This window comes from Epinephelus fuscoguttatus, linkage group LG9, assembly GCF_011397635.1.
Source record: "Epinephelus fuscoguttatus linkage group LG9, E.fuscoguttatus.final_Chr_v1".
In the NCBI taxonomy this organism is placed as follows: domain Eukaryota; kingdom Metazoa; phylum Chordata; class Actinopteri; order Perciformes; family Serranidae; genus Epinephelus; species Epinephelus fuscoguttatus.
Genome location: NC_064760.1, coordinates 37,997,086 through 38,014,807, shown reverse-complemented (window position 1 = coordinate 38,014,807; position 17,722 = coordinate 37,997,086). Strand labels below are relative to the sequence as shown.

Genomic DNA, 17,722 nt, shown 5'->3' with positions numbered 1-17,722 from the left:
GAGTTTTTCAAATGCATTTTTTGGCGCGTTGAGCACCACAAGCTGAGTGTTATCTAGTTCCATTATACTGGAGAGGAGGCAGACATTGCTACAGCTGATATCTCCAACACTCAGCAACTCACGCTACAGCTATTCATTTTCATGCTTAAGTCTTTCGATTAGAAGAGAACTTTATTGAGAAATAGGGCGCATAGCTATCAAAGCTAGAGTGTGTGCTAGCTGGCATTAAGCATTTTGTGACTGTCTTCATGATATTACGCAGGCAGAGAGAGCATTTATAAAAGAAAGACTTATAAAAGAAAGACCCTGAGGAGGCTTTGTTTCACTACAATTGCAGGAAAGCTATGATGCCACCTCTGGTGCCTTGCTATAAAATGCTGAAAGACAGTCCTGCAGAGTGTGGTCCTTTTTCAGTACAACTTAAGGCACAGGTAGAGCTACTACATATGCATGCACTGTTTGTCTCTGTGTGGTGTTTGTGTGTATCTCAGTCATTGCATCATCAAGTGTTTTCTCATCCTCTCATCACTCAGAACAAATCGTCTTACACTGTACTGCCCAATTAGTTAAACATACAGTACTAACATTGTCTGTCTATATCAGGCAAAATCACATTATTTGTTGTAGATGGTTCATTGTGTGTAATAAATTATGAATTTCAAGCCTGAAAAATAAAACCTTTTCACCTTTTTATAAGCACAATTGCTGATGTGTTATATTCAGCAGTGCGTGCATGTGTGTCTGTGTATTTGTGTGTGTGTGTGTTTGCCTGGGGCAGTACTGTGGGGAAGGCTATAATAGGTTTCCATTCCTACATATGTAGTGTAATGCTCCCTGTCAGCTGCAGGAGTGACAGTGTTTGAAGAAGTGCATCACATCTGAACTCATGTCACACTTGATGCACCTGACTGACAGAGTGCATCCATGCTGCTTAACCTGTCTGTGTTTTTAACCTGTAGACATGTTTGTATTAGTGACCATGATTCTAAGCACATTCATTTCTTATGAGTTGTAATACAGCAGAAATAAAATGAAATTTTTCAGCAGGTTCCTGCAGTTACATTATTTTAGATAATAACTGATTAACATGTAAATACATTGTATGCATGGCTCTCGTAACACTGGTAAGTTAATACTTTATTTTGTGTTTGTATCTTTTTGACATTTTTCCCATGAACCCTTGCTGTTTTAGGGTTATTACCACCACCTGCTTGGAAGAGGACCGAGACTGCATTTTCTTTCCTTACCCTGGGATACCTGATTTCTAAACGCATCAGTCTCACCAGGCCAAACAAACCTTATTACAGTAGTAAACACTTGAGTGTAAAAAGAAAACACAAAACAAAAAAACCTTGAAAATGGAACCTTAAAGGTTAGAAACATTTTTTGAGGTATTTATATTATTCTGTAGCTTTCAATAAGTGTTCCTTATGTATTCATGTGTATAACATTCATATTTTGGTTGAAGTTTGTATGTTTGAGTGTCAAAATGCTATTTTCCAATGCCCCCCTAAAAACATTTTCCCCACATGAGCTGAGGAAGGTTTCTGCATGATGACATTGCAACAATAAACCCCCCAGTTCACCTTATGTGCCTCTTTGTGACTGAGCCAAGCCTCGTTTGAGAATTGTATGTAATCGATCTTATGCACCCAGAAGTTTGGAGAAGTGGACAGGCATACTGGCAAGAAAGTAAAGCACTATACTGCTGTGGCACCACATTAGTTTGGGTCCAAAAGTCATGCAACAAAGGAATTCATTTTTTTTTTGTCTGTGTGTGTGATCACTTCACATGTCAATATTTTTTTTTTTGAACTGGTGTTTTTGTTATTAGTACTCTTATACAGAAAGTGAAAATTATGCGTCAAAAAAGCAGCATAATTTTTTTTGGTAATAAGGTTGATTTTTCTGAGCTTTCCCACCATGAATAAAGGCATCAACTGATCATGTTGAACCTATAAAACAATGTCCTCCCTATCCATTCATAAAAAAAGCCTTAGACCAGGGGTGGCCAAACTTATTTGATTGTGGGCCATATACAGAAAAATATAAAGAGACACAGGCCAAACAACAGTAAAGGCATAGTTGTTAACCAGTTACACAGCAAGAAAATCAGAGTTTCTAGACCAGAAAAGCCCAGCTGCCATAGAAAATTAATATTCTAAACTACTAAACAAAACTAAACTACCACGCATCACTACTAAAAGGTTTATCATTTGACATTACAGAAGTTTATTGGCGTGCACACATATTACAAGAATTATTTGTATGTCTTCAATCTTTTCCGGTCTGCTGCCATGTTTACTGAGGTAAATATTTTTTATTGACTAGTGTTCAATCATTGTAGGTGAAGTAATAATATCCTTTAAGGAGTATAGTGGCAGGGCTTGCTTGTAGTTGTTAAGTTGACAGTAACATCAAGTTTAATTTTGGCTGTGCAATGTACAAACAGTGCACTTTATTAGAAATATGCTGAAGCCATATTCTAGTTTATTTTTAAAAACTCACTACGGGCCATTTAAAAATGAGCCCGTAGTTTGGCCACCCTACCTAAGACATATAACTAGGGCTGGGCGGTATACCGGTTCGTACCGAAAACCGGTGTTTATTTTCGTTATGATATGAATTTTTCATATACCGCAATGTCGGTGAATAGCCCAAACAACCTCCGGAACGTGCGCGGCCGGAAAGTGCTTCAGCGGGGACCCATTTCACCGCTGCACACCACAGGCACGCTTGAGCGGGTGAGAGTGAGAGCATATAGAAAAGTTTAGAGGCGAGAATGGCTGCTAGAGAGAGTCCTGAAAGCAAAGCAACTGTACACGATGACCCAGAAGAACTCATACCAAAAAGAGCAGTGTTTCCCCTATATGCAACTAGCAGCGGCGCACTGCCGTTTACAATTCTCCTCTGCTCTCTGTATTGTGCACAGCAGAATTTCACCCTGATGCATGCACACACCCACACACACACACACACACACACACACAGGTGAGCACACTAGAGCACGGCTCGGGCCACATTTTCCTGACCGAAGACAACCCGTCCCGAGTCTGAGACAGTTATAACTGAGCACAGCACTAATGGAGTGGAGCGTGTGTTGCCTTCAGGCGTTGTCAGGTAAATAACAAATTCCGGCACTTGAATAGGCCATAGCACAACACAGCAGCATGTCAAGTTGGCCGAACCTGAGCAAAATACCATGACATACCGTGAAACCGATATCATTTTGTCTTAAAACCATGATATGAAAATTTTGTCATACCACCCAGCCCTACATATAACTATGTTACTGTTTAACAGAGGGAAATGAAATTTACTCAGAGCATTTTGCTACAGGAAATTCAATCAAATAGCTTCCAGCAGCTTAGGCTACACAACAGCTAACCCCAGAAAGACCACTAGATGTTGCTCTGGGTCAATAGGATATTGGTAGTTGTTTCAAATTCATAGCACTGCTGGTGAATGTATTCACATCAAAACCTTTTATTGAACAAGTGTTGCATTTGTCGCAAATTGGCATTGCTGCCTGTATGAATAGCTTTAATGCGAAATATTTGCAGGCAACTATTTCACTATTTTTTGTTGTTTATTCGTCACGCCCCAGGGGTGTAAAGGCCTTCAGAAAAACAAACTACTTGATTGAGGCAGCTGTACACCGACAAATTCCGTGTTCTGCAAGGTAAAATTACTGAGAAGTCTGGTCTGATCCGTCCTACTCACATTGCCTGTCTGTAAATAAATGAGAGTCATAAAGCCTCAGGGGAAGCACAACTTTTTCACTAATGTTGAAACATTTTCAACTCACACATTGACGGGATAATGTTATTATCACTAAATAATTAGAATAGAAAGACAGATCTAAATGACTCAGGGCACTTTTCCTCCCCGGGGTTTATATGATAAAAGAAAGGATATAATGAAGAAAATACAGGGAAGCAGACAGCACAAAGATTTTGAAGATCACAGAGCATAAATATAAAAATGACACGGTCGAATATACGCTACAGTGGGATGGATAGAGTGGGTGGTTGTGATGTGTGTGTGTGTGTGTGTGTGTGTGGCAACAGAATAACGATCGGTATGTGGGTGAGGTAGTCAGAGCAAGGATTTAAAAAAAAAAAGTGTGTCTGTATGGATGGTGTGAGTGTGGGTGAGAGAGAGAGAGTGAGAGAGAGAGAGAGAGAGAGAGAGAGAGAGAGGGTGTGTGAGTGTGTGTGTGTGTGTGTGAAAGTGAAAGTGTGTGTTGCTCTCCATGGGGGATATAGCCAGTGGATCGCTCGCAGCATCTCTAGTCCCAGCGTCCCCCCGGATATGTGTATGTGTGTGTGTGGTGCTCAGTAGATTGGGCTGCAGAGTGAATGGGCTCATTAGCGGTAGCAGAGTAACACATGGCCTGGGGCACACACAGACACACAGCACACGCTTGCTCTTTCTCTCTCTCGCACGCACACACGTACACGCGCGCATGCGTGCGCACACACACACACACACACACACACACACACACACACACACACACACCAGACTTGCATACTAATGCCTTCAGACTGTGAACACAACGAGCCTCATTTATAAAAGATTCTTATATTCTTATGCACCAGACTGAGCTTTACAACACATTCCAAGCAAAAGATCAACTTATGAAAAATTGATCTTGGTGCCAAAATCAGCTGTTTACATGAATTTTCTCCCATGTTCTGTGATGTTACAAATGCAACTAAGATTTTTTTCTAATGATTAATTAGGTGACATGTTCCCCCAAGATGTTACATGAAGACAATAGTGTATCACAATGGGAAGCCCACAAACGATGTAACTGTGGAAAATGGAAATGGACTTCATCACCTCACCTCATCATGGACAATCATTCGTGTACATTGTCTCCAGCCTTTTACCTTAGGCTAAATTATACTGGGAGCAGCAACAGAACTTTTGCTTAAATAAGATTCTGGTAGACTCACAATGAAACACCAACAAACAAACACTAGTTCCTTTTAAGAGATGGCTGAATCATCACAATCAAGATTTATTTTTTTCACCATTCGCTAAGCCTGTACTGACATCACAGTATATGGATTCTGGGTAATGAAGTGAGGACATTCCAACCAATACAACAAAAGAAACTCTTCCAACATGCACCACAGTTACTCAAGTCCCCCTGCTGGGATGATTGACAAGGACAAAGAGTCTTCTGCCTCACATTCCACTTTGAAATGAGAAATGCAGGGGAACGATCCTTTCATTGACCCTGAACTGCTTAAATATTCTCTGCTATTTTCTGCCAGTGATCATCAGATGGGGTCTATTATTTTATATTCACCGTCAAATCGAGTCTTTATGGTAACATTTGGATTTTAAACTCTAGAATAAAATACCCTTACGCTGCTGTGGATTTGCAACTTTTGTCTCAGTTTTTTTTCTCCTTTATGAAGCTTAAAGGAATATTTCAACCCCTAAATCACCATTTGTGTATCAGTTACTCAGCCCGTGTTACCCTGAATTCATAAAAACAAAAACTTGCCTGCCTCCATGGTCAATGACAAATCCAAAAACGTCACCTATTCCTTTAATTCATCACGAATGTTTGCATTTTTTGTAATTCTCAGCTCACAGTGGAGGCATGAGGAAAAAACAAAGTTTTCTTCCCAAACTGACTGACTTGTGACTCGGGGTGAGTAACTGATATACAAATTATCATTTTAGGGGTGAAGTGTTCCTTAAAGAAGCAGCAATTAATTTCGTGCTGCATTTACCCTGACTTTGTTGGGCTGTTAAATCCATAAAAATGCATATTTTACGCAGGGGTTTGCATGTTTTGTATATCAAAATTGCAACTTGTAACTGTAGCTGTCACATACCAAAAATGTAAATATTTCTCTCTGAAATGTAAAGAAATAAACGAAGAAAGCAGCCTTCAATGGAAATACTCATTTAAGTACCTCAAAATTGTACCTAATTACAATGTTTTATCTCAAAGCAATGTTAAAGAGGAGGGTTCCACACACTTTTAAACACATTTAATAAATATCCAATCCAACATTACTACCAGGGCAAAGCTTTTTATTTGATATTCACCCATATGTTCACCATATGCTCTGTTTTTGGATCAACGTCACATGTTTAATTTGTTTTAAGCCATAATGAGACTATGTTTAGTGAAAGAAAGGCTGAGGAAATCTCACTAACTGACCTTATATCATTATGCATGTATCTATGTATAACAACACACAGGATTTGATGTCTCAACAATAATCCCAAGTGAGTGTGCAGAAGCCTGGCTCTGATGTGTAGAGATTTATGCACTAACCTACAAATAGTGAGTATAGAGGACATCTGCTGCCTAATTTCAAACAGTACAGAGCTGAGGATGTGAGTGCAGGCTACTGACTGGGGTTATCAAGTGGGCACCTGCCATCACAGATGTTTCAGTGAATCAGAGCCACTACACCTCCAGAAAGCTTAATAGTGGTTGTATTTGCAATAACCTTCAGACATTACTAATCCTGGACAGAATCTTTGATCCACACTCAAACACTTAAACAGCATCCAGTAACCTCGGCCTCTTCATCTTTTAGATTTTAAAGTGATATCCACAGTCACAGTAACGTCTTTGACCTTAACAACGCTTCCAACAACAGCTACAGAGAGTCATCCAACACTGACCATGGCTGCCTCAATTGTATGTTTCAGGGCAAAGAGCATTTATTTATAGCTTGTTGTTTGGTTGATACTGAAAGTCATACACTGACTTTATATACTCTGCCAAAGACACACTGCCCACCAGATAATACACAGTGGAAGGGTGATGCTTTAGCTAAACGTCCAAATGCACACTACACATAGATTACACTTAAATTTCTCCCAGTCAAAACGACACGGAACAATCCACATCTAACAAGCCTTTATATGCAAAATGTGAACATCTCTGCTCCATTTGGTTGTAACACAATAGATGTACTACTGAGATAAATAAATCATAGTGTTACAGCACAGAGTGTGGCCATTTGTCTTACCTCAAGGCTGTGCCTCTGGCTTTGGGCTTGTCAGACACCTGTCAATACACATACACAGAAACCGAAAGTTATATTAATATATTCAGTTAGAATTATGAGCACAGGTTTACTGCTGCTTTGATTAAACTCCAAAGCCAATAATTAAAGAATGCAGAACATGGGTAATTTTGCTCTCTTGTTTTGCTGACATATGTTATTTTACCAGCATGTTTCCACAGTATGAAAGATTGTAATATAACCATTTTGTTTGTCACACATAAGCATGTATATGACAAACATAATGATGGATGCCAGTGGGTGTGTGTCTTGTTGGATCATGCTCATGTTAAGTGGCACATGAGAGGCTGTTTGATAAATTCATGATAGACAGTGAAGATGAATGAATAAACAGAGATCTGCTTTTAATGCTCCTTTAATAGTTTATTCAATTTATGAAGTCTCTACAAACGCACATAACACCAGGTGTGTGTTGCAAAATGTACATACAATTGTGCAAAAGGTGTAGCAGTAATACATTTTCGATAAAATTATTTATACTCGATATGCACTTTTTTATTCACTGCTATAATCTGGATATTGACTACCATAGAGAGGCAAAGTCCTTCCTCTTTCAGTGGATCACCATGGGACCTTATGTCACAAAATATATAAAGGTAGGCAGGTAATGGAGTGAGACACAATTTTTTGATCCCCTTTGAATTGTTCCATGAATTACAATTGTTGTTTGTCTATATAAATGAATAATTTTGCAAGTCAAGAGTGGCTTTTATTTTGTAAATCTTTTGAAGCATAAGATTGTGAAAATATGTAATTAGAAAGAATTAACATCCAAGAGTTGTGTAAGTCAGTCCCTCATGCTAGCTCTTCCACAATTAACTCTCGTGATATGGATTCTCACTATTTGTTTACAACTCAAGATTCACTCTATTAACTAAACAAGTCATCCAAAAACAGAACACTCCTTAATTACCTCTTTTTTCCCAAGAAGAAAATGTTTTTAGCATTAAATAAAAAGTCAAAATAAAATGAAGTGTCTCAAAGGTTGTTTGGTTCTTCTAAGTCCATGTGAGCTGGGTATGACACAATGATGATCACAACTGACTGAATACTGGGGCAAATAATAATAGTAACATTATATTCTTTATATAGACAAACTTTTCGACAAGGCTATATATAAACAATGTTAGTTAAGTACTTTACAGGGAATAAAAGCACAGGATAAATCACAGACTGTAATAATCAATACAACTTGAAAACACTTTCCAGCTATATTCTTTCGCCCACTTAAACCTTCACTCTCCTGACCCCAACTTTTTCTCTTCCCCTCTCATTCATCTAGCAGAATTTTTTTCATGTTATTAAAATGAGTAAAAAGCTGGCTGTCTTCTCTTCCTTTATCCCCTCCTTTCCTTGTTTCCTCCCTGCCCTCTCTCCTCACCCCGGCCTCCGTTCACTCCTTTATGTCTATTCATACTTCCCCTCCTTTCAGTGAGAGAATGGGGTGATTAAGTTTGTCAGTGAAGCCTTTCCTCCCCTCCCTTCTTTCCTCTCATCCTCTTTTCCTCCCTCCGTCAACTCAGAGTCAATTTTGTACATGACTACATCAATTACAATAACAAAACAAAAACAATAAACCCAATTTCGGCAAATATCAGCCATTAATTAATCTTCAAGCACTGAAACCCAACAATTTAAAATGAATTACTCAAACAAAAAGCAGGACCTTTTCTCGCCTCTGGCTTGTTGTTTCTCCCTGTCTCTCTTTAGGAATAAGGTGATTAACTGGACCAGTGAAGTTTCTGATAGATCGATGCATAGCTGCAGGCTACAACAACAAACCTCCTCAGATCTTTGGCTTTGGGAGACTTGCAGGGCTCATGGAGAGGATCTATGAGTGAATATATTTAGCTAGCTGGTGGCTTTACTTGGATTTAAATAAAGAACCCAACCGGTATTTATTCACTCAATCTCCTCGGTAACAACACAGCTGTAAGTATTGTTCCCGACAAAGAGGGCAGGCTGTTTTACCAAAAGCAAGACAATTCAAACCTTAAAGCTCTAGAGACATAAAGCCCTCTGTATATGATTTATTTTTATTTGTCAAATCTCCATATCCCCTTCTCCCTTCTTTCTCATGTGGGTGCGAGACATCACAGTATTTCACATCAGGCCTGGCGATACAGTTTTAACAAGGCTTTAAACACCCCCGCACCATCTTCAACAGTAGCTGAACAATGAATTCGTTGCTTGTCTGTGCGGTGTCACTTTACTTTGCGTGAGACACTTTATAAAGAATTTCTAACACCTGAACACCGGGTTCAAAATCCTGAATTTCTGATGCAACTCTTGCGTGGAGGTTGCACTGCTGAAAATATTACAGCTACTGGATTTTCACTAGTGCGATACAAAGAGGCTCTTTATCCCAAATTTTAGCATCTTTCCATCGGCTGCCAGTTGGATTTAACACAGCTAGTCCACTGACGACTTTTATATTCCCACTGACGTCTGACTGTGCAGATATAATATTAGCCTTTAGAACTGTACACATATCTTTAATCTCTTAAAGCCAAATTACATATGCAATCACTCATCCTCGACTATTTCCTGAGTTAGTCTGACACATGTAATACCGCCAGGGTACAGTATCAAACTGACAAAATGAACAAATGTTTTTCTTTCTCACATGTCAACCAAGATATGAGATTTCTCTATTTACCCACCTGCCTTTAAGCCCTTGTCCCTTTCAGCCCTTCCATTTGCTCAGTGACCTTCTGAACTTACTGATCGATGCCTCCTGTACCTCACACATACATGCTTGTTTGTGCTGACCATCTGTTACAAGTTATCTCTGTTTCAAGGTCGATTGGTAGCCTCTGCACTTTGCTTTTTTCCCTGGATATATTCTGTTGAAATTCTTCAGTAGAGTGTGCTCTTTGACCAAATGAGACTGTGTATGTAATACAGAGACCATGCCCCTAGACACAACCTGAGTTAAGTCCTCAGAGGTATCTAGGGTGTCTACAGATATCAGAAACTTAAATATAAAGCTATATATATATATATGGGTGTGTGTGTGTATGTATATTTATTTTTATTTATTTCTTCTTTTTTTAACCAAATTTAAGACTGATTTTTAGACAAATAATCTCTTTCCTTATCAAGCATTACAGGTGTAAGTGTAAAAGTAAGTAGTATATATGTGGTCCCGTGCAGAGGTAGGTTTTATGTAGCAATGTGGTTATCGGCGTGACTAAGGTAAATCTAGGCTACATTTTTGCCAACAGGTAAGTGGACATAAAAGTAAAAGGACAGTAATAGGTTCAGTAGTAGATTTAAAGATTTGGAACATCACAAACGTAGACTTTCAGAAGAGCTTGAATGACTTTGACAAAAAGAAATTAAGAGATAGATAAATTATAGGAATGCATCGATTTTGAAATTCTGGGCAGTTCAAGGTACCATTGTTTTTATATTGTTTTTCAGTTTCTTTTTGTTGTTATTTATTCCCTCTTGTCTGCCAGGGAAACATTGAAGTCTACACTATAAAAACTAGAACTACTGTCTTGTGGTTGTATGCCTGCGTGCACCACTCAAGTTTCTCTTACAGTTTACTTCCATGTCTGTGAAAACATGGATGCTTCATTCTATACTATTTTATACTATTAAACATTTTGTCATGATTCATGTATGATTTCTTGAGTTATGAACAAAAACATGTTTTGTGAGGTCACAATGACTGTTGACCTTTGACGACCAAACTCTAACCAGTCCATTTCTGAGTCTAAGTGGACGTTTGTGCCAATTTGAGGAAACTCCCCCAGGGCCTTCTTGCAATTTTGTGTTCATGAGAGTGAGACGGATGCAAGGTCACAGTGACTTTGACCTTCAACCGCTAAATTCTAATCCATTTATTGTTGAGTCCAAGTGCACATTTGTGCAAAATTTGAGGATATCAAGGTGTTCTTGAGATACTGTGCTCACAAGAATGAGACAAAGTCACAGTGAGTGACACTGACCTTTGACCTATGAGCACCAAAATGTGATCAGTTCATTGTTGAGTCCAAGTGGCCTTTTTTTTTGCCAAATTTGAAGAAATTCGCTAGCCGTCTTTGAGATCACCTTCACGAGAACTGAACGGAGGGACAGAAAACCCGAAAACATAATGCCTCAGGCTACGGCTATTGCTAGCATGGAGGCATAAAAACAACTGAACTGTTTTAAAGTAATTAGGCCCTTCATTAACCTACCTGTGAATGAGCACAAATTCAATCATAAAAATTTGTTTTTTATTTGAAAAACATTTTTTACTTTATATTATACAAAGTAATTCCCTCTCTGATATTTATATTATATGTTGCTGTAAAACACGTTACATGTTATTCAGTTTTCTCACAAAAAACTACATCTTAAAAGATTTTATTTTGATCTCATTATGTGATCTCGATGTAGCTCTGCCAAATACTAATTTTTACTGAACAGAGCTTGAATGCATCATAATGTATCTCAATGCAAACAGAGGGAAGATTTTGATCGGCTGATTGCAGTAAACAAGGCAAAAACCAGCTGATTCCAATGTTATTAGATCAAATGTCTGTGGTAATTACGGTCCTGCAGGGTTCAACATAAGCAGTGGCCCGATGGCCCGGGGCCAATCAAAAAGTATGTCAGGCAAGTTGACTGTCAGGCAGTTGGTCAACGCTGTAAGGCTTTTTGTAAGGGGAACAACTCCAGCGGATTTTTATCCCACTTTTCTCGAGGTGCCCTCACCTTTGTGCAGTGAAACGCACACCGCACACCGCTGCCAGGTAGCCTATATTTCTCTCCAACGTGCGTTCGCTGGCCAATAAACTGGATGAACTTCAGCTACTGATGGTGAAAAACTGAGACTTTCTACATCTGCAGTTTTGTGCTTCACGGAGACATGGCTGTGTGGATCGATACCGGAATCTGCGCTGTAGCTGGCAGGCTTCCAACTCTTTAGAGCAGATCGTAACACGGAACACTCCGACAAAACTAAAGGTGGAGGTATCTGTTTTTACACTAACAGCGGCTGGTGTAATGACATGACAGTGATCCAGCAGCACTGCTCTCCTGATCTGGAATCTTTTTTCATCAACTGCAAACCTTTTTACTCCCCGCATGAGTTTGTTTCATTCATTCTGGTCAGTGTTTACATCCCACCGCAGGCCAACGTGCAGGAGGTAGGCTACAGCACATGCTCGCCGACCAGATAGGCTACTGTGTGTGGAGCGGACTTACCCAGACTCCTTAGTTATTGTCATTGGCGACTTTAACAAAGGTAACCTCACCCATGAACTCCCCAAATAAAAACAGTTTATAAAATGTCCAACCACAGAGAAGAAAATGTTATGTTGAACACTGTCCTGCAAATTTAAATGCAAGACTTTTCACTTACTTTTAATGCCTAGTCTTTACAAAATTGAATTTAAGACAGATTAAGACTTTTTAAAGACTTGCAGACACAATGGATGTAACACTCGACCAATGTTATTACCTCTACAATAATCAAATACACATGATAAGGCACATTTACTGTATCACAGCAGCCAGTTTGCAGAAGCTGGTGATTATTCAAGCAAACTGCGTGAAAACCACCAAAGCAAAAATAAAAAAAGAAAAAAAAAAAAGGCATAATTATTCCAAAACCTCAGCTTCTTTCATTAAAGTTGTGCTTCATACTGTGTTTTGACCCTTGTGTTCTCTACAAACATTCACATAGGCTTTGCTTTTTCAAATTTTAAAAAAATTCAAGCATTTAAGCTAACCCAAACTGTGATGTGAGGCACTGAGTAACTATATGTTTTAAATGCTTAGTGGTAAACTTCCACTGAAGTGGTGAACAGTCAGACTTGCTCACTTCAGGATCACTTTCAGCAGAGCCCAGTGAGTGATTAAATATACCTACACACACTTGCATTTACAGTCAGTGTTTCTCGCCCAAACACATTCTGTGCATCCTTAAGGCCTTAACAAAAGTATTAACTGTATTTCCTTCCTCATAAAACAATGTGAGAAACTAATCCGATTTTGGGGGGATATTTTAATCCTTACATCTTTGTTTGCTAGCTAGCAGTCACCTTCTTCAGTTGTTTTCTCAGATGCATTACAGCCACCTTGTATTGATCAGTGCAATTGGATGCAACCATGTGCAGGACAATGTATTGCGTTGCTTGTGTGCTCCTGTGCATGCCTAAGATTAACAAAAAAGGATCAAATCAATGAAAATAATTCTCCATAGTGCTACCAATGGTCAACTCCACAATGTACCTTTAACTACACTATGATGTTTTCTACACCAAGAATACAAATATTGTGCCAGGGTTTGCTGCAGTATTTTACAGAGCCGATGCCTTGCCTGGCCTAAAATGAAAAGTTCCCTCACTACCGTCAGAGGAAATTACTCCATTTTTATGAAATCTAATATTATCCTTATTAAGTGTCTGGGAAAACGAGCAGTGGTGCTACATCATACAGCAAAGTCCACATATTTAATAAGTGAGGCTGTTTAAACTGTCATCGAGTAACTACTTTGATAACGAGATATGCTTCAGGATCTGTCTGATTCAGAGTCATTAATCAAAGCAGCATGTAGCAATGTCTGGAAATGAAAAACCTATTCAAGATGGCTGAATTCCATTTAGCTGCTTTAGTTTCAGGGTCCTGGTGTTGTTCATGTTAGCTCACTGTCACACTGTCATGGCCTACTGGGATACTTGAATAGAATGAAGCCATCGTTATTAGTGTTTAGTAACACCTGTGCTTTTCCCACTATGGCAAGTCAAAATGTCGGATGCAAAGGGCAACAGAGTCTGCATCAAGTTAAGGTCAGTATAAACCAGATGGACTTATATTATCAATAGCTGTGACTGGATGAGTGCAGGGACAGGCATTTCAAGCAAAAATACTATTCAATATTCACTGGAAACTATTCAACCATTCTTCGAAGATCCCTCCATCCTCATCAAATGTACTTTTCGCCACTACCGAACACTGGGGGCTAAATGGAAAAGTCACAGTGTCACTCAACGCCTGGAATGGGACTTTCAGCCTTATTTTGCACATTCACTCCAACTCTCTTTAAACAGCAGACTCAAACTTTAACACATAAACCATGTGGTTGCATCTCCCAGTTGAATGGTTTCTCATTTCCATCACAGTACATCTACACTGCACCTTACAGAGCATGTGAGCAGAGCAGGTGAATATTTCCACTCCTCGCTCACAGACCTGTCACTTTGCGCCGCTCGTCCGCTCCGCTTGGTTCTGCGCATTCTTCGCTCCACTGCATCATAAATTTTATCCCGCTCCACTCGCTCACCACTCCGCTCAAAAAAACTGCGTCGTACTACCCTAATCTGTAATCTTCCATTCACAAATAAAACATGAGCTTGGTAGATTCTCCAGGGGAAGCCCTCTCCCCTCTCCCAGCAGTTAGGGACCTTTCTCCACGATACCGCTGTCAGCAGGGTGGAAATAAGTCAAAGTGTAGAGGAGACGGACCGGGTTAAGCGGCCAACCTCCAGGGAAGCCCTCTCGCCTCTCCCCGCAGTTAGGGACCGTTCTCCAAGGTGCCGCTGCTTCTCTTCTCAGTTTCTTTTCTGAAGTACACAGTAAACTCCATAGTTTTGAAAGAAAATAGTGTGGGTGTGCGCAGGTGCAAAGATGCATTCTGGGTGGGGCATGAGCGACCAGAGCGAAATTGGAGCGAGAGATAAGGCTCCGCTCCACCTTTTAAAAAAAACAGCCGCTCTTCGCTCAACACAAAATCCGTCCGCTCCCCGCTCCGCTCCGCTCGCATGCTCTGGCACCTTAATTTCATTTATTTTTCATTCACTGAAAACATGAATGTGGCGAGGTGGAGACAGAGTCTTTAACCATAACTGTACAAAAGTTTACAAAAAAAGCAAATTCACTTAAGGTATGGTGAAAATGCAACCAGATGGTGTTGGGGGAGTCGAACAAAGTCAGAATGGACAGAAACAGAATTAATTTAGGATATGCTGTATTATTAATACAATATTATTGTTATGTGTATTATTAACATAATATCAATATTTCATTTTTAAATATCACGGTTAGTATCAGTCTTTATATACGATGACACCTCTAGTATAGTAGCATGTAGCACATCTCACAGCACTGAAGCAAATGCTGTATGCCCTTGTGCGGAAAAAAGCCGAGCTGAATGTACAGCTCATGTTTTACCAGTGCCTGGTTGTAATGCATTAAAACCAGGCAACAGTTAAGGAAAAAAAAAAAAAGCGAAATGTGTATTTTTAAGACAAGATGACTGCTGCATAAATTAATTAATCTTTTTATTATTTAACGACTATTCAAAAGTTAAAACATCATGACCCATCCTTAGTTGGGTGTGTACAACACTTACTACTGCCACCAGACCAGCTCTGCATGCTATTATGTTTATGTCCTTTAAGGAGCTCTATGCAAAATTCAGAGTGTACAAGTTGTCTGGACACAGATCTCAACATGGAGGCTGCTGAGCTGGCTTGCAGCGAACACTGCTAACTCCATAAACAGCGCTTAACAATGGCAACAGTGATGACAGAGCAAACAGTGTTGACTATGAGGGTTCTGGAGTGTGGGCACTACGCTGTTGTGATAAAGTGGCAACCTCTGGGGCTGAAAAATGAAGCTTATGCAGGTGTACCAAAAACTGAAGTTCTTTGAATGGCCACTTGAGGCTGGCTCCAAAACAGAGCCAATCCTCACAGACCCCCGTGTTAAAAGGCTAAAATTTACAGGTGAAATAAACATGTTTACAGCCTGGTACAAAAACGTTGTGGTCTCAATAGCTAATTTCAACAATCGTGACAACTGTACAGAAGATGAATTTTTATGTAATCCACCCATTTACATTTTATTAAGGCTTAAAGTAACACATTATTAAAAGTAAACATTATTGAGTGACAGGCTGTCTGCCGATAGTGTTCCATGCTGCACAGTTAGATCCACCTCACACTCCTTCACAGTTCCAGCCTCTTACCTAAATATGGTCACTTCTGGCTCCAAAAAAAAAACACAAGATGGCGACGGCTGAAATGCCAAACTCAAGGCTTCAGAACAGGAGTCTATACACCAACTGGTGTTGCCACAGAAGCTACGTACATTATATATATACAGTCTATGATTACAACACACACAGAGGTAGTGAGACTTTATTCTCTGCTCAGGACGTCATTACTCCACTGACTTTACATGGCAAATAGTGGTCTGCTGCTATATTAATGCTCTGAATGTAACATACTGAACAGAACCTTTCACCCACAGATCTGTCTTACAGCTACTGGAGCTGGTCTTCTATTCATTTTCTCAAGTTTGATTTATTATGTGATAGAACAGAACATGTACTGCACATGTACGAAAACACCTCAGAAAACGTGACTAAATATTTTTGCAGCTCACTAACCGTGCCTCGGTGTGGAGTGGAAACAACCATGTTCCCCAGTGTGCTGGACATTTTTACCAGCTGCAACTGTATCTTTATATAAAGACAGAGCTTTTAAGCTTGACTTTGCTCTGACCAAGGTGATCTGTCATCACAAGCTCGCAGAGAGAAAAGAGAGAAATGCAGGGAGATAGAGAGACAAAGGACAGTCCTGCAGCGGTAATTGGGTTGCTGTTTTTCTGTCAGTTTCTAAAGTCATTAGGAACATCTCTCTCTTTCCTACTATCTCTCGTTTCCTGTCCTCTCTCCCCTCTCTCCTCCATCCCTCCTTCCTCTGCTCTTTCTTTCAATTCCCTCCTCTCCTCCGTCTCTCTTTGCTCTGTGCCAAAAACATATTCATCATACTCCTCTGCTGCCCTCACAGCGTTGTGCCACAGCATACTAATGACAGTGTGTGTGTGTGTGTGTGTGTGTGTGTCTAAGAGAGAGAGAAAGACTGTCAGTATGTGTTTATAGTTTTGTGTTTGCTGGTGCAAATGCTTGTGAATATAAGTCACCATGTGTACACTGTATGTGCTTGTATGTGTGTATTTGTGTATTTGATTAAGAATGTGTGTGTTTCTGTGTGTTGTGTTTTACTTCGGGCTATAAAAGCTTGATAATACACCATGCACTCATTTGCTATAAGCCTGTTAACAGCATGCACAGAAAAATGCCACTGAATTCATCCCAGCCTCCCTCTCTCTCACCCCATCGTTCTCATTCTATCTCTTTGTCTCTTGCTTACTCTTCTTCTTTTCTTTCCATCTCTCCCTCTCTTTATCTTCGCCTCCTGTCTGCATTGTTATCAGTCTGTCACAGCTGTCTTGGTCTTGCTTTCTCCCTTTCTGTCCCACTAGCTTACTCACTTTCTTTTCTTTGTCTTTCTCACTTTCCTCTGTTTATGTTGATCACTCCCTCCGCCAGACATCCAAAGAGAAAGAGACTGACGACAAGATAAAAACACAGAGGGCCAGTGTGTGGTGGAGACTTGAAAGAAGAGTTCAACATTTTGGGAATCACACTTTCTTCCACAGAAGACACGATGAAATACAAAAAATATATTTTCCAAGTTCTAATCTTGTGTACTCTGTGTTAATTGTACAGTTATCACTTGGCATACGCTTCATGTGTTTTAAAAAAAAAAAAAAACAACATATAAAACATTGAAATATTTTTAATGGCTCATCTTTAACAAGAGAGTGTATACATCCATTTGTCTTATCAAATATGATGTGCT

The 17,722-nt window shown here is 39.6% G+C and overlaps 1 protein-coding gene across 2 annotated transcripts in view; it reads right to left on the bottom strand.

Annotated features, from left to right (window-relative positions):
- aff2 (AF4/FMR2 family, member 2) overlaps positions 1-17,722 on the bottom strand; it is a 228,876-nt gene that overhangs the window by 64,941 nt on the left and 146,213 nt on the right. For both annotated transcript variants that reach the window (XM_049585826.1, XM_049585825.1), the window contains exon 10: positions 7,017-7,054. In XM_049585826.1, coding sequence (XP_049441783.1) covers positions 7,017-7,054 — 38 coding nt within the window. The remainder of the gene's footprint in view (positions 1-7,016; positions 7,055-17,722) is intronic.